Raw genomic sequence first — 23,346 nt, 5'->3', positions numbered from 1 at the left:
TATATAATTTTTCAGAATCTTTTCCATTATAGGTTATTACAAGATATTGAGTAGAGTTCCCTGTGCTATACAGTAGGTCCTTGTTGGTTATCTATTTTAGATTTTAATCCCAAACTCCTAATTTATTGCTCCCCCCTTCCCCCTTTGGTGGCCATAAGCTTGTTTTCTATGTCTGTGAGTCTGCAAAGCAGGGGTTTAAACCACGGTGGTCTGTACCCAGAGTTCATGTCTTAACAATGCTGCTGAGCTGCCTATCTATCATTGCTTCATGTGCCTGGGTCCAGGAATCCCCAGAGAGGTTAAAGTTTTCTGAAAACCTACACCTGCTCTCTTGAGGACTTAAAGGACAGTAAAACTCCATGCAGGACCATTTGCTCGGTGTTTTGGTCAGTTTGGGTTGTTATAACAAGATACCATGAGCTAGGTGGCTCAGATAGCAGAGCATATGTCTCACTATTTGAGAGGCTGGAAGTCTCTAAAAGGATAGACTGGAAGAGATCAGAGTGCCAGAGTGGCTGCCGTCTGGTGAGGACCCTCTCCTGGCCTGCAGACCACTACCCTCTCACTGTGTCCCCACATGGCAGAGAGAGAGCATCCACTCCTTAAAAGACACTCTCATCATGGGGAGCTCCACCCAGAGGGTCTAATTATCTCTCAATGCCCCTACCTCTGAATACCCTTCTCCTTCTCCTGGAGGCTCGGGTTTCAGCCTCTGAGTCTGAGGGGACACACAGCTGCGACTCTCAGCAACGATGACTACTGTTCTTCTGGGTTCTTTCTCCTCAACAACTCCCTTCCTTAGAGTGCCCCCTATGGACAGGGACTTTGGGAGGAAATGCAGAGCTACCAGGACTGGCTGGTTGGGGACGTGTGGGCCCTCAGGAAGGGGGACTGAAACCCCCTCCTGGAGGAAGGAAGGGCTGGGTCTAAGGACCCTCCACCACTGCAGTCTCCTCTGTCACAAACTGACAGAGCCATGGAACATCAGGATCTGAAGGCAACCTCACTCATAATTGAGACCCAGTGAGGCAGGCCTGGGGGCTTCCCAGGTGGCGCCAGAGATAAAGAGCCCGCCTGCCAAGGCAGGAGACATAAGAAATGTGGGTTCGATCCCTGGGTCGGGAAGATCCCCTGGAGTAGGACATGGCAATGCACTCCAGTATTCTTGCCTGGAGAATCCCACGGACCCGGGAGCCTGGCGGGGTTGCAAAGAGTCGGACACGACTGAAGCGACTTAGCACGCACGCACAAGGCAGGCCTGTGCCCTTTCCAGACAGAGGTCATGCTGTGCCCTCAGGGCTGGCGAGAGGGTGCAGGACACCCAGACGCTAGCTAGATGGGAGGGGCTGGGTAACTTGGAGACCACACAGACACAGGGCTCACATCACCTCCCTAGCCCTAGACAGTTGAGCAGGAAGGGGGTGAGGTGCAGGACAGAATGGGTGAAACCCAGGGGTCTCCCCTGGCAGATCCGTATTCAGGACAAAGAGGATGTCTCGGGGCCACGTGGTAAAGATATTGGCGTGTGTGTTCTGCCCCACACGCCCACTTGGGACCTGCAACCCGGAGGCAGGAGGTTGGTGCACGGATCCAGTTGTGATGAGGGATGGTATACACAATGGGAAAAGATTTTTGTATGCACCCCACATACTTGAATGAATGAACACTTTCTCATCTTTTCTAGCAGCAGTGTCCTTGTGAAACGGATGTTCAGGCCCATGGAAGAGGAGTTTGGTCCAGCACCCTCCAAGCAGATGAAAGAAGAAGGGATGAAGCGAGGTACCGCTCCCCCTGGGGCCCTGCCCTCCTTGGCCTTGCTCTCATGAGGAAGAGTGGGGGACGGTTCACCCAGAAGAGCTCACATTCCGTCCCCGCAGTTCCGTGCTGGCCTGGAGGTGCTCTTATTGACACAGAAGTCCACAGTGTCCTCCTTTGCTTTTCAACCTTGTCTCTTTAAACAACCTAAGCAAACATTTATTCTTTCTGGGCGCTGGTTCTTTCCTTTACCTTGAGGGAAATGTAATGAATATACTGACTCATCCAGCAGTGAGTTAGAAGGTTAAAAAGAAACCCGCGCTGTGTTTGACAATAGCCTCTCATAAGCACTAAGAGCTGAGACTTGTTCAATAGACGCCAGCGACTGATCATGGTACAAGAAAATGAACCTATTTCCTGTGACATCACAACTTAACTCATTTTCTCTCGCTCAAGGATATTATTCCACTTCCCCAAGAGGTTAAGAAAGGAAGCACGGGCATGTTCGTGTCTTGTTCAGCATCTCAGTGCTTTGCTGATCCACAGTCCTTCCTGGGAGTAAGAAGAAGGGGTGAAGAGGGGGCGTACCCCACACACTCTCCTGTAGCCAACACCAAGAGCTTCCAGGACTTTCGGCTTATGCAGCACTGGACTGTTAATGAGGCAGGTTGCACATTAACACAGGCTGGAGGTTTTTGTTACTGAGAATTGGTTTCCCCTATTTGTTGAAATGGGTTTGCGTAGTGGTAAGAATATCCCTTCTGCAGCGTCCCTCAGCCTCGTCACATTGTTTGACCTCGGGAAGGTCCTCTGCGAGTTGGAGTCCTCACTTGTAAAATGGGGACCACAAGAATACCCACATCACAGACAGAGTAAGGATTGATGAGTTAAGGTATGTAAAGCACCAAACTCAAGTGCCCAACGCATAGTAAGCACTCCATCTTCACTATTTTAATTATTTGTTTTATTTTTAGGCCTGGATCTAGTTAAGGCATATTATCATAATTATGATTGAGTAATGAGCATTTCAGAATTCAAAGAGCATAAATACCTGAGTAGTGTTGATTGCAGTAATAATATTTAAACCTTTAAAGGCTTTTCAGATTTCCCAGGCTCACCATCAAATATTTGAGTCCATTTTGAGCTCTGTTCCTGCATGCCTTTTATGTCTTATCCTTTGAAAGGAGGGCAGTGTTGTATGGAAATGAAGAATCACACAGGCCAAAGTATAATTGCAGCTTAGATCCATAGTTAGTGAGTGTGGCTGGTCTAAAGTTTGTGTTTTTCAGATTATTTTGAGGTGGTGAAGTTAGCACAAAAATTGCCATCAGAATTTGTATTGGGCTGTGACGAGACACGGTTATGGCCTTTGAAACATCTCAATCGTAGGGACACACGAGGGCGCTGCAACCTTCCAGCAACAGAGAACTCCCAGGAGTGGCTTTTCTTTGGAGAAGGACTGTGGAGTTCCTGAGCCTGTCCGCCAGGAGCGCCTCCTCTGCACTGGGCTTTGATGAGCACAGGAGCCGGGATCAGCGATGGTGCCCACTGTTTGTTAGAAGTTCTCCAGGAGAGGGAGTGACCATAATATCACCAATGCCAGTGTTTGCTGCTTTGTCTTTGTAGCCACTTCTCAGGGCGGCTCCCTTGGAGTCACCGGGGGCTGGCCCCCCCGCCGTGGCTGGCTGCCTTTCTCTGTAGGAGGTCTTGGACGTGTGATAATGGTTATTGCTGTCATTAGCGGAGTGATTATTATCCACAGACGCACAGTTAATGAGAGCTGTCTCTCTGGGCAAGCCATGGGGGTGAGCTGGGAGCCCAGCACTGCCAGTGTGGCTGTCAACAAGCCCAGCAGGAGACGGTGACACAGTTTGCAGCCCATCAACCTGCCGCCATGCCCCCATTAACCCTTTCCGGGGACTCCTGTGGCAGGGGTGGCAGCCGCACTATCTCAGATCCAGTGGAAATGGTACTCACTTTAATAGAACATGGTTTGGGGTTTCCTTAGGGTACTGGAGATTACATTTTTCTGTTGGGGGTCCATGGGAAGAAGTTACAGAACATTCATCTGTAAGAGGCACCGGTGGGGGTTTTTGTATTGTTCTGTTTTGTTGTTTTTTATTTTAATTTCCCCCATCTAGTAGTAATTGAGGCCCTGTGGTCTAATTATTTCTCACTGTGCTGCTAACATTGAGTCCTCATACAGTGCCATTAGGTCACTAGATCATTGTAGCTGAAATGGGGGCTATCCAATATTGGAGATACTATTCTCCCATCTATTTCCTTGGTATTTTATTTTTATACTTGATGAAGAGAAGAAACTGCGATGCTTAAGGTTTTATTTTTTTCTTTCCGGGGCATCACACATAAACTGAACCTCTGGCTGCAGAAGGAAAATGTGGGCAGAGCCCGTGTGCACCCACAGACGCCGCCATTACAAAGCAGCAACTTTAATGATGTCCCTGGGGACTGGGCAGGAGGGGAAGAAGGGGTGGGAGTTTGGGTGAGAGCCGATTTCATTGCCCGGCTCCAGCTTCTTTGTTTCAGGCTGGTGGTGACCGCGACTCAGTGGGTATCTGAGGGCGGTCAGGGTCCAGGCTCAGCAGGCTTCTGACCTGTGCATTCTTCCTATCGCGGCCAGGTGCATGGGGCTTCAGCCTCTGCCCGCTTCCTTCCCTCTGAAGGCAGAACCAGAGGCCATGTCATCACCAGGAGGAGGGAGAGAAAGGGCAGGCAGTTCACTGGGCCTGGAGAATCGCATCTGAATAGCACTTCCTAGTTCTTCCCGGGAGCTAAGCCTGGCGCAGTTGCTGTAAGGGTGGGTCTGCAGGAACAGTGTGTCTTTGCCTCCCCGAGGACCCCTGGGTCCCTGCCTGGTTGTGCATTGCCGGATCCAGTATGTTAGGTTATAGAGAAATGAGCAGAAACCTGCATGTGCCTTGGCCCAGGGAACCAGCACCGTCACTACAGTTGCTTCATGATGACCCCAGGGATGGAGGAATTGGGGGTGCCGCCTGCATGCCTGGTACCCACGGCTGCTGTTTCATTTAACCCTCTCAGCAGCCCCACGAGGGAGGTATCGCCCTCAGCTTGGAGCGGTTGAACGACCAGGGCCCCCCAGCAGGCTGAACCGGGCTCAAAGCCAGATCAGGTTCTCAGCTCCTCCCTCAGCTTGCCTCTGGCTTGCCCTGTCTCCCTGCGGGCCTGTTGGTCTGTCCACCTGGGGGTCGCTCTCCCTGTCCTCTCTCCCACCCTCCTCACCCCCATTGCCTGCACTGATACCTCTACACCCTCCATAACTCAGATCTCTCCTTCAGGGTAGCCTTCTGGGAGCCCTCCCTCCCCACCCCCTCGAAAAGCTCAGGCCCCTATAAGCCCCCACTTGTGGTTTTTTTCCTTCATAACTCTGATGCCCTGTCTGCTCCTTTGAGGAATGCCCACCTCTCTAAGTGGACTATGGACTTCTGAAGGGCAGGCTGTGTCTTAACTCATTGCTGCAACCCCAGCTCCCATCACACGGCCTGGGGCCTTGGGCCCACATAGATATCCAGTAATATTTGTTGAATAATCAAATAAATAAATAGAAGATAGAGGTCAGAGAAAGATGGGTCATAAAGAGATCGTGTGCCCACCTTAAGGAATTCAAATGCGATGGATGTTGACAACATCTTACACCTACTGTCAGTTTCTTTCATCGAATCCTGGGTAACAGTCCCTAGCTGCGGGTGCCTCGTCACCCGGGTGGGATGTCGTCGGGTCAGGGGTCGGATAATGGCAGCCTCTGACTCCTGTGTGAGGGTAGCTGCGTGGGCTCAGTGGTCACGGCTTCCCACCCTTCTCTTCTAGTGCTTCTGTACGTGAGGAAGGAGACGGACGACGTGTTTGATGCCTTGATGTTGAAATCCCCCACCGTGAAGGGCCTGATGGAAGCGGTAAGCATGAGCCCTCTTCAGCCTCCCAGAAACCAGCATGTAGTCTCCCGGGCTGGAATCCATTTATTAAAAGGCAGCCTTCAAGGTTGGCTCTGGAATGAGCTTTATAAAAGAAAAAGGAGAAGTGGAGATTTATGGAGACACTGATTTCTATCCTGTCATGGCTTATTCTCTTAAGGAGAAGGAAATTGAAAAACTACCAATTCCCTGTCAGTTTAAGGCTAATCAGAGTAAAGATGCCATAGAGGAAGGTTAAATTGTGGGTTTCTATCACTCTCTTTGCAAGAAACCAAATTAGATGTGTTTAATTTCCAAACATGGGCTTCCCAGGTGTCACTATGATAAAGAACCTACCTGCCAATGCAGGAGACATAAAAGATGAGGGTTCAGTCCTGGGATTGGGAAGATCCCCTGGAGAAGGACATGGCAACCCACTCCAGTATTCTTGCCTGGAGAAGCCCATGGACAGAGGAGCCTGGCGGGCTACAGTCTATGGGGTCACAAGAGTCGGACACAACCGAGCGACTAAGCAGAGCACATAGTGATGAGACAATAGGATTGCCAAGGGCCAGTCCAGAACTTTTGTTAGTCTGGAAAACTGCTACATTGAAACAGCATTTTGGGCTATGGAGTAATATGTCAAAATTATAAGACAGTGCCTATAAATGGAATCATGCACTGTGTTGTCTTTTGTGAATGGCTTATTTCACTTAGCATAATGTTTTTGAGGTTCATCTATGTTGTACTATAAACCAGTACTTCATTCTTTTTAATGGCTGAGTAATAGTCCATTGTATGAATATACCACATTTCATTTTCCCATTCACCAGTTGATGGACAGTTGGATTTTCACCTTCACCTTTTAGCTATTGTGAATAGTGCTGCCATAAGCATCTGGGTACAAGTTTTTTTTCGAATACTTGTTTTTTCAATATTTTTGGATGTATATGAGAAGTGGAATTGCTAGCCAGACACAAAAGATCACATTGTATGATTCAATTTTTAGGAAATATCAAGAACAAACAAATCCATAGAGACAGAAAGCAGATTCGTTGTTGCCAGGAGTTCAATGAAAGGTGAATGAGGAAAGGCTATTTTGTGAGTTTCCTTCTGGGCTGATGAATTGTTCTGAAACTACATAGTCCTGATGTTTACAGAACATCGTGAATGCGCTAAATACTACTGAATTGCACACTTTAAATGATTTAAGTGGGGAATTGTATGACATGTAAAAAAAAATTATTTGTTCACCTGAAATTTTTTTAAAAAAGCATAAGAATGTTACCAATGCACACTGCGCCCCCTGTGGTCGGCATTGTTAGGCAATACAGGGCAGGGCATGGAGGACCACCCTCTCAGAGAACACGTGAATGCCCGGCTTGGTGATCTCTTCTGTTCTCAGGATTTGCCACTGGAATGGAGTTTGTCGTTACTGAATCTGCCCCTGTAAGGGAAAACACAATCAGAAATGAACACAACAAAAAGTGGGAGCTCTACGTCTTCAAAAGAACCAAGGTTTTTTAAAATGACCCTAAAATCACTGGAAGATTGATTTATGAGCTGGAGGAGCCCTTTGGATAGAGTTCATTCCCTTCATGCCCTGCGTGCCTGCATGCTAAGTTGCTTCAGTCATGTCCGACTCCCTGCGACCCATGGACTGTAGCCCATCAGGCTCCTCAGTCCATGGGATCCTTCAGGCAAGAATAGTGGGTTGCCAGGTCCTCCTCCAGGGGATCTTCCCGACCCTGGGATCAAACCTGAGTCTCTTGTGTCTCCTGCATTGGCAGGAGGATTCTTTACCACTAGTGCCACCGGGGAAACCCTTCATACCCTTAATCTGGCCTTTAAGATAGTATTATTGAAACTGACTTAGCTGTTTCAAGTGCACAAACCTAGACCTCAGCCCAGATTCCAGTTCTGCTTAATTGGAGGTGGGGTGGGGATGGAGCTGCAGGAAACTATATTTTTAACAGTTCTTCAGGGAATTCTTAGATCAACCAGTTGTGAGAACCACTGATCTAGACCAATTCTAAACGATTCATCACACCTCTTTGCTTGGTGTCTTCCTTTCCTGTCTGTGACATCTGTTCAGTTCTACAAGTGTTTGGCAGCTGTGGTCTCGCTGGATCACAGTGGGGTTCGATATCACCTTCACTTCCACCCGCACTATGACTAACTCTGTTTATTTGTTCCTCTCTTCCCCAGTGGAATGTGAACTTCTTGAGAACAGGGACTTTGTCTTTGGCTGTCTTCTGTGTATCCCCAGGTCTTTAAGCATGAGTATTGTGCTTGATTGCCTGAATCGAGTATCTGCTGTGTATGTACCACCATGCCAAGTGCTGTGGGTGGCACGTATTCCACGTGCATTGTTTCATTTGATCCTCACAATATCCCTGAAACTTGGGAGGTCAGATGTCATCACCATCCTTTACAGATGTGGGTGCCCTGAGAGCTCTGATAGCTCCAGAGTGGCAGAGCCAACCTAAGCCCTTGAGCAACTTAAGTCCACTTAGGGAGACATCCACACATGAAAAGTTATTACAAGAAGAACAAACACTCCAAGCCACAGTTCACAACAACTAAAGGAAAGAAGTTTGGGCAATAGTGAGCCATCCGGCAAGAAGTGTGTGTGTAATGCTTTGAACTGCACAGTCAGGGTTCAAGTCCTGGCTCCTACACTTCAGGGTAGTGGGCAAATTTCTCAGCCTCTCTCTACACCCTAGATTTATCATTTCTGAAATGAGAGTAATGATAATATGGCCTATTATTATGAAGATAATGATAAAATGAGATGTAGAGTTGTTGCGAGGATTAAGTGAGTTTATAGACAAGATGTTTAAAGCAGCACATAGAGTATAGGTGAGTATGTATATATAGTAGATGACTGTATGTGCTATGGGGTGAGGAGGCAGAGTCCTTCTAACCATAGGGGCTAAAAATAAGGGTGTTCTTTCATGGTGAAGCTGGCTAGGGTGCACGAGGAAAGGAGGGTTCATGAACCTGGGAGCACCCACTTCTATGCAGCTGACTCATTCCTGCATGGAGATACAAGACTGTCCCCCCTGATTTTATTGACAGATCAAATGCAGTCACCCACGAAGTATTTGCAAGCAAGAGTCACCATTTTTTAAAAAGTGCCGCCTTAGAGCCCACACCGAACACTTTATAACTTTATAACTCCACAGAAAAGTCATCGGCTTCCAGAACTGACAGTTGTGTTAGATGCCTCTAGACCAGGCAGACAGAGTCCTGCATTGGTGAAAACCAATGGGAATTTGTTCTGCCTGTCACAGGCCAGAGGTTTCTGGGAAAACAGAACTCTCCACGGAGTAAAAGTCTAAATGTTCTAGATCATCAGATAGCCAGTACACACTGATGGGATATGTCCAAGACCTAGGATCCTCCTGGGTGCTCAGGAAATCTATTGTGTGTGTGCATGTGTGCTCAGTCGTGTCTGACTCCTTGCGACCCCATGGACTGTAGCCCGCCAGGTTCCTCTGTCCATGGAATTCTCTAGGCAAGAATACTGGAGTGGGTTGCCATGCCCTCCCCGGGGGATCTTCCCAACCCAGGGATTGAGTCTCCTGCATCTGTCAGAAATCTGCGTCTCCTGCGTCTCCTGCATTGGCAGGAGGTTTCTTTACCACTAGCGCCACCTGGGAAGCCTGCCAAGGAAGTCTTAGGGGTCCTTAAAAATATTCATCATGGGCTTTTAAAAATGATGGGCGTGTTTGGACAGTTCAGACGACTTGAAAAACACAGAGAAAAAAGTAAGCACTCCTAATGCCTCGCTCTGAGAACTGCCACAAAGCACGTGCTTTCCACGCGCACGGAAAGGGGGAGGCTGCGGTGAGATCACCCAGCTCCTGGGCAGAATGATTCCTTTCCGTAACCTCCCGACAGATGGCCAGCTTCCTCCACATGCTATCCGGCATGGTCTCACTTCTTTTCAGGCTTCTGGGTTTGGCAAAGCACACTTCCTTGCCTGGCGTGGAGGCAGAGGATGTGGTGTGAAGGTGGCATTTTATCCAGTTGCCTTTGCCTTTGATGATTGCATGGAGGCCAGGGCTTTGCCCTCCTGGAGACTGTTGCCCTTGGCAGCCTGATGCCCGAGATGCCACTTTGGCAGTCTCTTCTTGGAGCCCTGCTCCAAACAGTCCCAACATATGCCCCTTTTCTCCGTAAGTGTGGAATCCAAAACAAGACTGCCAGACTGTTAACCTTTTAAATCTTGTCTCTGTCACTTCTTAGCTGAGGCACCCTGGGCAAGTTACTTAATGACTGTAAGCTTGAGTTTCCTCGCCTGAGAAACAGGTCTCATGAAAGCACCTGTTCTGTGGCAGTGACTCAAGGACTGAGCGAGTTAATGGATGCAGAGCTCCCCATGCCCATATGCTAAGCACTTAGGCTGCTGCTGCTGTTCCAGGCAGACCCAAATCGAAACTGGAGTAATGCAGATTTATGCAGATTTCCTGACTGTTATCCACTGATTTGTGAGCTGAGTATATGCATTCATGCTTTGGAAACTGGGAGTCAGACCCTTGAAAAGGGAAGATCCAAGAATCAGATCCACTTCTCTTTCAGAAAAGATGTGAGCTTGCTGATGTTGAGGAGAAAATAGAACACCTTTTCCTTTATTTATCCATTTCATTTTAAAAAGAAGTTCCGAATGACACCAACCAAAGGTCAAAACCCAACGCTGGCAGGTCAAGCAACTCACAACGAAAAGTTTTTTTTTATTTATTTCACTTTGTGGCTTTCTCTTTCCATTTAGTTTTGCAGCTGGATTAAGTCGATGTTTTTCACCTTTTCTTGGAAGTTATTCTTTACTTTTTCTAAATTGTTTCAGTCTCTTCTTATTGTGCTGTGATTTAAAAATAAATTTTCAACTGTCTTCTGCACCCCTGCTCTCTAGCCCCCCTACCCACTGGGTGAGAGGAGTCTTCTGGAGCCTTTGTCTCTCCCCCTCCTTCCCTCCTCCACTCATTAGGAAGAGTCTGCTGAAATGTTTACCCCACACTGCCCCTATACGCTCCAGGTTTCTGGATGTTCCTAGAGTAGTTTGTTACTTTCTCTCTAGAACACGATTAGATTTTTCCTTCCATTGTGTTCTTTTCACTTCAAGAACCCTTATTTAACACTTATTTCACTTCCCCAGTCTATTTACCTATATATCTATATCTATATATAGATATAAATAGATATATATTATATGTGTGTGTTAGTCACTCAGTCATGTCCGACTCTTTGTGACCCCATGGACCACAGCCCACCAGGCTCCTCCGTCCATAGAATTCTCCAGGCAAGAATACTGGGGTGGGTTGCCATTTCCTTCTCCAGAATATATTATATACATATATATAATTCTATATCTATATATGAACTGTATGTATATGTATATAAAGAGTTATTATGGAGAACTATAGTTATACAGCCATAAATAATGTATATAGATATATAGAGTATATGTGTCTCTCCCCATGTGAGTATGTGTGTATATATATATATATTTTTTTTTAATGGTATAACACTGGTTACTTGTTTCTTCCCCCTTTGCTTCGCTGAAGTCTTTGTTCTTTTGTATATTCTGTTCAGCTAGAGATCTTTTATGAGTATTTTCTTCAAATGGGATTTTTTGAATGAAATGCATTTGTTAAATGCCATTCTTTAACCTGAGTATTGAGGGAGGGCTTGTCAGTGTACAGAATTCGTGGGCTGACACCCCTTTTTTCAGTAGTCGGTAGTGGTTCCACTTTGGTTTCCAGTTTTGCAGATAAGACTGAAGCCAGGTTCATTCCTTTTCTTTTCTTTTTTAGTATTAGTATTAATGTTAATAACTTGTACTTTCTGTCTGGGAGGTTCCAGGATGTTTTATTTTTATTCTTACCTTTGGAGATCTGGCACTTTTCAGAATGGCCAGATGCATGGCTGTTTTCTCACTGATCCCTTCTGGGATTCAGGATACCTCTCCTGTCTAAAAATGTGGTCTTCTATTATTTAATTGTTTTCTCTTCTCCATTTGCTCCTTTTTCTCTGCCTGAGACTTTGAAAGTTTGAAAGTGTTAGTTTTTCAGCCATGTCTGACTCTGCAATCCCATGGACTGTAGCCTACCACACTCCTCTGTTCATGGAATTCTCCAGGCAAGAATACTGGAGTGGGTAGCTATTCCCCTCTCCAGGGGATCTTCTTGACCCAGGGATTGAGCCTGGGTTTCCTGTGTTGCAGGCAGATTATTTACCATCTGAGCCCCTAGGGAATTTCCTTACATCTGGTATGGTTGCCTCTATTTTTCAAATCTCCCTCCCTCTCTCTCTCCTTTTATTCCCTCCCTGATTTCTGTCTATGCTATGTGTCTTTGCTTTGCACTTGAAATGGTGCTCCTGATTGAACTTTCCTAACTCGATTGGTTTGCTGGATCAACCACCTGGCCTTCAACTCATTTACTGAACTTGCGGATCTTTTAGTTCAGTCGTATTTTTAGATCAGGGTTTTGCACGTATGTGTGTACTGTACAACAATCTTCCTAGGTGCTCTTTTATCTTCTGTTCACGTGGATGCCTTCCACACGAGTTCTGTACATTTTCTTTGCTACCCCACAGGCCAGGTTCTTTTATGTGCTGGGCTCGTTTGGGCTCCAGGGCGGCCATGGGGCAGTCCCATCAGTGACGGAGCGGTGGTGGGTGGCAGGCAGGCTGTTTGTTTCCCAGTCTCCCTTTGCTGTCTCAGCCCTCGGCCCAGCTGTTCAGCTCCTTTGGGGCTTGGGGGAGAGGTGGGGAAGGTCTTCCTATGTAGTGTGAGGGATGGACAGGTGGGAATCTCTGGTTCTCTGGAGAATAAGCTCTTCCCAGGAGATGAAGCTATCCCACCTTTGCCCTGGAGCTATTCGGGCTCTTTCCCCAGGCCCTGCTAGACCACTGGTAGTCAGTCTCAAACCTCACCAGCCCCCGATGTTTGTGCATTGCGCCAGCCACTGGACTCACAAGAGGTGGGTGGATTGGATTTGGGAGAAAGAAAGTATTTCGAGTAGGTCTCTCCAGAATGTATCTCCAAACTACTGTTATATTGCTTTACATTTATGAAAATAAGTCACTGTAAAAGTAAACAGTACAGAATTATGCAAAGTGAAAAGAAAAATAATCTCCTTGTTTTTGTCCATTTTTCCAGGGTAGCCACTGTTAATAGATTGATGGGTCTTTCAAATATTTTCTATTTACTTACATGTATGCATGCGTGCTAAGTCACTTTAGTCGGGTCCGACTCTGCAGCCCTATGGACTGTAGCCCTCCAGGCTTCTCTGTCCATGGGATTCTCCAGGCAAGAATACTGGAGTGGATTGCCATGCCCTTCTCCAGGGGATCTTCCTGACCCAGGGATCAAACCCGTGTCTCTTATGTTTCCTGCATTGGCAGGTGGGTTCTTTACCACTAGCGCCACCTGGGAAGCCCATTTACTTACATACATATTTTTTAAAATATACAAGCAGGATCACACAATATACACTGTTTTTCTATTTGTGTTTTTTCACTTAATATGTTTTCATGGGGTCGCAAAGAGTCGGACACAACTGAGTGACTGAACTGAACTTCATATGTTAAGGACATTTTTTTTTCATATAGGCATTGTGCATTTCTTTGAATGATTATATGACTTCATGGCATTTAACCGAGCAAATATCAAAGTGTGCTTAATGGTTGTTTTCTGTGTTATGAACAGTGATACTTTCAAGATGTACGTACTTACATACATCTGACTGTATTTCTGTAGATCAGATTACTAGATGTGGACTATCTGGGTCAAGAGATATATGCCTTTTAAATTTCAATGTCTTCTGCCAAACTTCCCTCCAGAAAGGTCGAGCTTGCTGCTCTCCTGTTTATGGACTAGGAGAGTTGCTGTTTCTTATCCTCTGGCTGTCACTGTATTATCAAGCTTTTAGTTTTTGTTGCCCTGATAAATTAAAGATAGTATCCTCTGGTTGCTTTAATTTGAATTTTTAAGTTATTAGTGCAGTGGTGCATTTTTTCATTTGTGTATTGTCCTATTGCATTTTTCTGAAATTACTTCTTTATGTTGTTTTCTTCCTTTTTTCACTGAATTGTTTTTTTTTAATTGAAGTATGATTGATTTACGATATTGTGTTTGTTTTAGGTGTACAGTAAAGTGGTTCGGATATATATGTTTTCAGATTCTTTTCCACTATAAGTTGTTATAAGATGTATTGAATATAGTTTCCTGTGCTATACAGTATGTCCTATTTATTTTATATATATTTGTTAATCCTAGACTCCTAATTTATCCCTCCCTCTCCCCTCCCCCCTTCCTCTGGTAACCATCTGTTTGTTTTCTGTGTCTTGGAGCCTGTTTCTGTCTTGCAAATAAATTCATTTGTATTAAAGAATATGGACTGACTCAGGAGGCTGCGTATCATCCTTGTGCAGGGGCCGTGTTCATCTTCTCTGTATCAGTTTTAGTGTGGTGGTGATTTAGTTGCTAAGTCGTGTCCGACTCTTGAGACCCCAGAGTGTAGCCTGCCAGGCTCCATGGGGATTCTCCAGTCAAGAATACTGGAGTGGGTTGCCAAGCTCTCCTGTAGGGGATCTTCCCAACCCAGGAATTGAACCTGAGTCTCTTGCGTCTCCTGCATTGGCAGATGGGTTTTTGTTTTTGTTTTTTTACCACTAGCGCCACCTGGGAAGCCCTAAAGTGAGCACATTAGTCTTTTATTTATTTATTGTTTGCCTGTGCTCGGTCTTCATTGCTGCACGGGCTTTTCTCCAGTTGCACTGACACGGGAGCCTACTCTTCTTGTTGTGCACCGGCTTCTCATTGCAGTGACTTCCTTTGTTTCGGGGCACAGGCTGTAGGGCGCTCAAGCTTCAGTAGTTGCGGCTCTTGGGCTCAGTACTTGTGGTTCCTGGACTCTACAACACAGGCTCGGTAGTTGTAGTTCACTGGCTTAGTTGCTCTGTGGCATATGGAATCTTCCCAGATCAGAGATGAAACCTGTGTCTCCTGCATTGGTAAGCAGACTTCGCACCACTGAGCCACCAAGGAAGCCCTAGCCTTTTATTTGTATTCATAGATGTTCTTTTTTTTTTTTTTAATAATATATATTCTTATTTATTTATTTGACTACATCAGGTCTTAGTTGCTGCATGTGGATCTAGTTCCCCGATCAGGGATCAAACCTGGGCCCCCTGCATTGGGAATGTGGAGTCTTAGCCACTGGACCATCAGGCGAGCCCCCACAGATGTTCTTTCTAACTTAAGGAAATTAGTTCCATATCTGTCATTTGTGTTGCCCACAGAAGTGTTTCCCAGTGTATTGTCTGTCCTCAACTTTTTATGGTAGTTTTTGCTATACTGGTATTTTAAATTTTATGCTACGTTAGCAACATTTTGGCCTTTTTTCTTTAGGTTTCATACTTGCTTGGAAAGATCATCCTTATCTTTAATATCCATAATTAATATCTGTATCTATAATATCCATACAAAGAATTGATTCATGCTTTCTTCTTGCATGGTTTCATCTTTCACATGTAAATCTTTGATGATGTTTATTCTGATGGAAAGCGTGGAGAAAGGATCCAACGTAACTTGTTAATTTTTTTCTATCTATTTAATCCAACATCATGACTACAGTCCATCTTTTTCTGACTGATCTGAAATGACACCTTTATCATAGATCAGATTCTCGTGTGACTGAATCTTTTGCTGATTGATTTATGGTGTGTCCAAAGGGAGAGCCTTGCAAATGAGTATTTCTGAAAGCTTAACTCGTGAGTGAAGGCCACTGGCACCCAGAAACATCTCCCGGACAGTGACGTTGGAGCTTTCTCTCTTGCCTCTGCTTGGTTCCCCTTCCACACTCATCTGCCTTTTTGTTACTGGTTGCAGATCTCTGAGAAATATGGGCTGCCCGTGGAGAAGATAGCAAAGCTTTACAAGAAAAGCAAAAAAGGGTAAGAAAGAAACCGAATTGCAATTGACTTCCAAATCAGATATGTCTACACAGTGCCTTTATGAAAACAAGATGGCGCCCATCTTTTGTTAGTTCTGTTGTCGGCCTTTTATAAAAATTGTGTGTCATCTTCCCGAAGGAGTGCTGAGCAGCTTACCCGTGCCATGCATTTTGAAGATCTTTAATGAGAGAAAGAGAAGGGTGAGAGTGCATTGTCATGGTATCAGCTGAGATGTCCCCCTCCATGACAGGATTAGTGGGTAGAATAGAGGGGTCTGGAAGGGGGAGAGTGGCAACGTCGCCCTTAGGCAGAGAGCCAAGTTTGTTGGGACTCAAGTGCTGCTCTTAGGCTTGGTCTCAGGGCAGCACAGTAGGAATACAAAGGATTTAGGACTTCAAGGATTCTTCTGGGGTCATTATTAACAGAATGATTGAAGTGATTACTGGACCTTCTTGTTCTCAGTTAAGAACAATAGCTTTCATTTATCTGGTCTTCAGTAGGTTCTGGGTCCCCTGCTAAGTGGGTTATGAGCATTGTTCTATTATTCCTCATCACTCAGTGAGGTAGAGTCTTATCCCTAATTTACTACCAAGGAAATCGAGCCAGATGGAGGCTAAACATTTTGCCCAAAGTCTCGTGTTCAGTAAGTGAAATGCAGATTTAACCCAAGTAGACTTCCATGGCCCCAAAGCCCAAGTATTTAGCTTGCACATTCTACTGTCTGCTGCCTCCAGCCCTCGTGGGGCCTCCTGTGACTGAAGCTGTAAGCATAGTGTCCTCAGAACAGAATTTAGTGCTGGAAGAGGGTCTCCACTGAGTCAGCTTCTGGAGCCATTTTCTTACAAAAAGCAGAAAGTTGATCTTTAAACTCTTCTCTGAGCCTCTTTCATAGAAGAAATTGATGATCTGGGATATTGGGAACTTCCAAGTGATGGGGTCTCTCAGTTAATTTGGAGTCAAGCGGGAAACCCTTTCCATTTGAGCCCTGGTTGAAAAGCTCACTAAAACGCATGTTCTTTCCAAAGTCAGGGCAAGAGGCTGAGTGTATTCCTTTGATGGTGAGATCTGAGTGGTGTCTCAGCGTCTCATGCTGAGCAGAAGCCCTGAGTGCTGATGTGCATGCCGATGGTAGCATTTCACTTCCACGGGGTCTGGTGTCAGGCCCTGGGCTAAATCCTTTAATCCTAACCACAACCCTCTAAAGCAGTGTTGTTATTCTTATTTTTGTGGAAGAATAAACCGAGACTCTGAAAGGCTAAACAACTTGCCTGATGACACATAGCTGTAAAATGATAGTCACTTCTCAAACGAAGGTCTGTCTGCCTTCAAAGAAGGGGATGGGCTCAAGGACTTGTCTCATGGACAGGCCCTGGAAGTTGTTGGTTTTCTTAAAACAAAACCCAACTCAGATGGTGAACGAAGGACTAGGTTACATGTGATAGAGTATGAACTTAGAGTGAGGCAAAGCTAGTACCCAAATCGAGCTCAGCCTTGAAATGACTGAGTGAGCCTGGGGACACGATCTAACCTTGCTGAATTCAGGCTACTCAAGAGCAAGATGGTGGTGCTCGCACCTGCCTCCAAGGTTGCCCTGAGGACTGAACACAGGTTTGCGGAACAGACTCCATGCTCGAGGAAGGGTAGCCGCAGCTCTGGTTTATTTTCCTCTTGTAAGTGCAGAGTACTTTTTAAAAAGGTGTTTTCAAGAGGCAATATGGTTTAATGAAAAGAGTTAGGAGACCTAACTCTTTAGATCCAGTCTCTGTCAATAGTTAGCTCTATGATTTCAGACTCTGTTAACTTTTTCTGGGCTTCAGTTTACCAGTCTAGAGAGCCAAAGGTTCGGGTTGAATGATCTCTGACATCCTGGCTCATAAGAAGTTAGTTCTGAGAAATCAAGGTTTTGCTTCCCTCTAACTGATGTCTGGGGAAAGAAATACAGTGAGGGCCTCTCTCCCTGCCTGTCTCCTCTCCCTTCCACCCCCCACCCACCTCCCTGGCCTCCCTTGTGAAAGAATGGCTGAGGGAACCCCCATCCTGGAGCCTGCCCTTCACTGAGCACCTCGTTCATGGCATCTTTGTTTCCCCCCCACCCCCGCACTCACCCCTGCAGCATCCTGGTGAATATGGACGACAACATCATTGAGCACTACTCGAATGAGGACACCTTCATCCTCAACATGGAGAGCATGGTGGAAGGCTTCAAGATCACACTCATGGAAATCTGAGCCCCACTCTGGGCTGCAGCCCTCAGGGCCTTCCTCCCCCGGGGAAGTCAGAGGCCCCGGCCCCCAGGACCCGCAGACCCACCTCACCCATCCAACGACTGCTGTTACACGACTGCGCTGGGGAGCGGGGTGAGGCCCTGAGACCCGCGCTGGGATCCCTGCGTTTGGGCCACCCACCGGTTCCTGCCCTGGAGCCGCGGCCCAGGCCCCTCGGGACGGGGCCTTGAGCCTGTCACATCCTTATTTATTGTCCACCATTTTTCCGGAGCCCGGGGCCCAGGACCTGCCAGGACTCTGCAGGTCACTGCTGGCTCCAGCTGACAAGGGCCGGAGCTTTCCCTTTCAGTCCGTTGATCCTGAAGAGCCTGAGGGAGCTCCCTCCTGCCATCTCACCCCCGACGTCTCCTGAGCGGCTGGACAGAGCGAGCCGCTTCCTTTGTCCGAGGTGGGGGGAGAGGTGGACACTCCTTCCTGGTCAGAAGCCTTCAGTCTGCTCTGAGGAAGGTCAATGGCGGGCACCCCCAGGGGTTCCCACCAGGCCACCAGGCCGTGTACAGGAAGACATTCGGCCACCGTGTAATTAGTAAGTAACCCCGGAAGTGTGCCTGGCTATCATGTACATAGTGTTTATAATATCGCAATAATATATTTTACCTGTGGTATGTGGGCATGTTTACTGCCGCAGGCCTGGGGGAGGCGCATACCTGGAGACCCCGCTTTCTCCAAGAGGTTTCTGCCTCTGTGCTGTTCAGGAGACATGCTGGACAAGGGACACGGCCTTCAGGGTGTCGGGCAGTGGGTGCCAAGATGGTTGCCCCCGTGGGCATGCCTGAGGCACCCCCCGACAGCCCCATTCCCTCTCTATGGCACTACCTGCCCCGGAGGCCCAGAGTTTGTCTTATGGCAATGAGCTTCACCTGAGTCTCCCTCTGAGCTGTCTGTGGGAAAGGTCAGATTGTCTGAGGTCCCAGCTCCTCCAGCTTTGGTGTCGGGGCCGCCTGAACTTTCTGGAGAAGCCGCAGGGACTTGCCATCAGGGTTCCATCACTGGGTCTGCCGCAGAACTCCTAGGCTTTCGTGAGGATCCGGCCACTCTGCAGTGTCTCACAGTTTACAAGCACGTCCTCATCTCAAGTGGCTCCTGGAGGCCCAGCTGCAGTCCTGAGAGTGGTGCCTACAGCTCAGCTCTGGACCGCCAGGCGTGGGCTGCCTCCCGGGCTCAGCCGGCTTGGGCAGGCCGGGCTGCTGGATGCTGGATGGGGGTGCGGAGCGAGAAGACCCCGGGAGCCCTGGCACTTCTGAAACCAGCGTCTGGAAAATGGAGAGAGAAGGCTTGTCCTCTTACCGGGTATCCTGGCAGATGAAGAGGAGGTGAAATGCTTCCCCAAACAGTTGCAACATCATGAACCATCCGGGCCACAGTTCTCTTTGAGGGGACAGATACACGGTCTAGGGGCTCCTGTTCAGCCTTATGGGCTGAAGCACTAGGTTTCTGGTAGCCGCACTCCCTAGGAGGTCCCGGACCTAGGGCAGGTTCTATGGAAGGGCCCAGATTTGTTTGTAAAGCACTTTGATGTCTTACCTGGGGGCTTTCTCTCCAAGGGCTCCCTGCCTCCCACCCCATCTGCCCCCGAGGCCCAGAGCAGGATGGAAGGGCTGCTTTCAGCCCAGCTCTCTGTCCTTGAGACTGCAGAGGATTCGAATGGGCTGGAGGGCAGGTGCGTGCCCAGGAAGATCTCTGGGTGTGGTGAGGGGGCACCTTTCTGTGTGTCTTCTGGACGCGTTACCCCTCCTTGCGGTGCCAAAGGTTGCATCCTGGATTTAGCTCTGCGCCAGTCTGTCCCCTCCTCCTCCACTCTGTGACTGTCACATCCTGGGCCAGCATGTGGTACTAATGGGACTCAGTATTGGAAATGCATGATGTATAATGTGCCACCATGCTCCCTGCCTAAGGGGTGATTTCAGACATGATGGGCAGGCACAACGGTGAATACTATCGGGCCAGGGCATAGGACTCCAGGGTAGGGAAAAGAGAAAATCTTCAATCGGACATGGGTTACCTGATCTTCTCTCCCCAGTCTCTGTGTACAAAATGTTTCTGGTCCTGCCCTAGGCAGAAGATGAATCCAAGATACTTTTGCCTTTGTCCCAGGGCCCTGGGCAATCATTGTGGTGGCAACTGCCAGAACAAAGCATATGCGGTCAGTGCCAGCAAAGGGTGGCATAGTGTGCCCTCCCATCCAATCTGTCCCCATCTTACCGCATCCTCTCTGCATTCTCAGCGTGCCCGTGGCCTAGCTTCGATGTGGCCTTCACTGTGTCTGAGCAGAGCTTTGATGAGCAAAATTGTCCAAGGAGGGAAAAAAACACTCCAGAGAAATGGGAAAACTTGCCTCCTCTATTTTTTTTGTTTCTTAATCAGACTCAAATAAATAAGCTTTAAAAATTCCATGTAAGATGAGGGACATATGCAACAAGTATTTTTCTTAAACTTACCCCAAATGCTTAGACTTTCTGGGAAATTGGGTCCAACAAAAAAATGCAGTCAGATGTCATCTTGGAATTGGATCCTAAAAGACTAAGACATGTCCCAACCCAGAAACTTAATAAGCATGAACTGAATCAAACGTTTATTTTCCTTCTTATTTAAAATTATGAAAATGCAACAGAAGCAGGGGGTTTGTGCCAAATTCTATGAACAGCCCTTTCTCAAAGACAAGCAAAGGAGATTGCTAGATGGACAATTCGTGCTCATGTTTTTTTTTTTTTTTAAAGGCAAATGTAACTTAATAGTTTTGTAAATGGGAGAGGGGGAATCTATAAACTATAAATACAGTTATTTTATTTTTTGTACATTTTTAAGAAGAAAAAAATAAATATTCATAATGTAAGAGTAAAGTTCAAGTGTCCCGTGTTTTCTCTGAGGTGGGTATTGGGGCCCTTTGGCTGATTGGGAAGAAGCCTCTATGTGCGCTGGGAAGGTTCTGGGCTCCCCGTGGACTCCTCAGGTCCTGGGCTCCAACACAGCAGGCGTTTCCTCTTCCGGTTGCCCCATTGTGCCTCCACCCCAAGGTTAAGTGAGAAGAGGCTGAAGACATCACCAGGCCTCCAGTGTGACCACAAAAGGCCACCAGGATGGCTATTCTTCCAGTTCCTTGGGGTAGGGAGTAAGCTCTGTCCGTCCATGTTCGTCTTCCTCACTCTCCACTAATTACCACAAGAGCCTTTCATGTCCTTTAGTTCATCTTCACCCACCTTTCCACAGATGCTAAAACCATGTGGCTGAAACACCAAACTCGTCATGACAGTCTCTTGTCCTGGAAGCCACAGCCTCGCTAGTATCCGCCAGCTCAAATCCCAGTGTTTCTCGGCATTTCCTCAGTGACCACCCACCCACTCCTTCAACTGTCCTCCATGATTATCTCCCAAGAGCCTCTCTGTTCCAAACAAGTAGCGGCTTCTGTGTTCTTCCACATCTCACCTTCTCATCTATGTCCACAGCTTTCAAATCTTGGCTAAAAATCCACCTTGGGAAAGCTTTCTCTGACCAACTTCAACCCTGTTGGCGTCCTCGGCAGCCTCCATCCCTGGACCAGTGGGCGTTAAAGAGGAGGCTGGGAGAAGTGCTTGTTGAGGAGGCTTCTGGAGAGATCATGGATCAGAAATGGGCCAAAGGCCCCTTTGCCATGATCTGTGTTCCCCAGTATCGGTAGGAGGTCTGAATGTGCTCCCCGCACCCCCACCCCTGCCCGAGGAGGTCCTCCTGGGCATTCACTAGTCTGGCCTCCTCTCCGGAGGCAGTCCTCCCTGGACTCATGGCAGCTCTGGTGCTGCTGTGAACTTGGCTCCCCACATGTGCCATCCCACCCCTCACCTCCCTGTACTCGGACTCTGGGGGGGTGAAGATGACCAACTACCAGGGCCTCAGGGTCCAGGACCAGAACTTGCCCTCATCTTCATCTCTATACCAACTCAGCTCAGTTACCATGGGCCGGGCACTGTGCCTGGTGCTGGGGATGGAGAGGCAGGTTAGATGCAAGTCCATCCTCAGAGACCATGATATGCCAAGTAATGACAGCCTGGCATCATCAGTGCCAGGACAGTGGTTCACTCAGAGAGGCAGGGCTCGGCAGTCACCCCAGTCCCAGGGCGTACAAGCCCCTCACCCTTAGACTTTCACAACGTGATGAGAGGTCACCAGACTCTAACCTCGCCTTGGGAAGGCTGCCCACTCACGTGTCTGCACTCCTGTGTCTGAGGACAAATGGCGTATTAGCAGCCAGGGCAGCAAGTGCCCAGGACCTAAGTCCTGGACACATGGTCATCATTCAAGTGTAGAGAAATCTGCAATGCATGTATCATTGGTTAGATATAAAATATATCATTGGCTCTTGGCTTGGAAATCTTTTCACTCTACAATAATATTTCTATTGTAGGTGAATTTGACTGATAGTCTGCTGTCTTGGCAGATACAACATTCTTTCTCTTGTTTCTTCAGCCACCTGAAAAACCAGAATATTTCAGGAGAATGCAAGCATACGCCTGACAAAGATGAGAGGCTTGTTGAAGCATCTCCATTTTTCCTAAAGAAAGCACTCGTGATTTCCCCTTACCTTGACTGAGGGAACATACAGACTCCTCCTCACCTGGCCGGTGGCCCCCTCCCCACACCTGAACTAGACTGTCAGGGAATCCAGGGTTGGGTTGGGGTGTTGGGACAGTACCCTGAAGACAGGAGTCTAAGACTTGAAAATTTGCTGGAAATTAACCGGTTAACCTCCCAACAGGTGTGGGAGTGAAGACTGCTGATCAGGTTGGAGGGTCCCAGCCACCTGCTCACCATCACTGCCATGAATGACATGGCGTTCCTCATGCTCAGTCCCCATAGGCTTCAGGGCCACTGCTGAACCATAGAGAGAAACTGAGGTACAAAAGGACTCCCCTCCAGGCCAACTCACTCCAGCATGAGGTCTGGTTGGCCCATGAGACGCCTACCACAGCTGACTTTCAGCCTCTTTTTCCTACACTCATGACCCCTGTGCTGGAGGCAGAGACAGTGACAGCAATAACACCTTGATTGGAATTGGCTTTGAGGCTGTGGGCTCTGTATCATGTCATCTCTTCTATAGATTCTTCTCCAGACTGAGAGGTCCAGGGAGGGGAGGGGAGGATGCTAATTTCCCCCCTAAAGAGGAAAGTGCCTCCGTTTCTCCTTCCATTGCACCTAATGTTGAGACTAGAGTTTATAGCTCTGGTCAGTTGTGAGGAAGGAGAGGAGGTGAGAAGAAAGTGAAGGCCATGAGTGGACGGAAGCAAAGAAGCCCACACAGAGATCAAGGATACTCTTGGACAATGCTTTGGGCCCACAGACCCTCTCATCCCTCTTTCACAAACCCTGTTTCCTTGTGCCAGGGCTGAAACCATACCCAGAAGGAAGCCAACACAGCATCTGGGCCCTCTCTCAGGCAC

General features: G+C 47.6%; 1 protein-coding gene and 1 non-coding gene across 5 annotated transcripts in view; one reads left to right on the top strand and one right to left on the bottom strand.

Moving 5' to 3' along the window:
- Positions 1-18,273, top strand: part of GRHL2 (grainyhead like transcription factor 2) — a 166,433-nt gene extending 148,160 nt beyond the window's left edge. For 3 of the 4 annotated variants that reach the window (XM_043483538.1, XM_043483536.1, XM_043483539.1), the window contains exons 13-16: positions 1,685-1,779; positions 5,602-5,687; positions 15,586-15,650; positions 17,764-18,273. In XM_043483538.1, coding sequence (XP_043339473.1) covers positions 1,685-1,779; positions 5,602-5,687; positions 15,586-15,650; positions 17,764-17,878 — 361 coding nt within the window. In that variant the 3' untranslated portion in view covers positions 17,879-18,273. The remainder of the gene's footprint in view (positions 1-1,684; positions 1,780-5,601; positions 5,688-15,585; positions 15,651-17,763) is intronic. The other variant, XM_043483537.1, reaches the window with a different exon arrangement.
- On the bottom strand, positions 14,082-14,183 carry LOC122451528. The gene has a single exon (XR_006272432.1). It is a non-coding gene; the product is annotated as a U6 spliceosomal RNA (small nuclear RNA).
- Positions 18,274-23,346: the final 5,073 nt, after the last annotated feature.

The sequence above is a fragment of the Cervus canadensis genome, chromosome 12, assembly GCF_019320065.1.
Source record: "Cervus canadensis isolate Bull #8, Minnesota chromosome 12, ASM1932006v1, whole genome shotgun sequence".
In the NCBI taxonomy this organism is placed as follows: Eukaryota; Metazoa; Chordata; class Mammalia; order Artiodactyla; family Cervidae; genus Cervus; species Cervus canadensis.
Note: the sequence above shows the minus strand (reverse complement) of the source record. Positions and strands in the feature narration are given on the sequence as shown.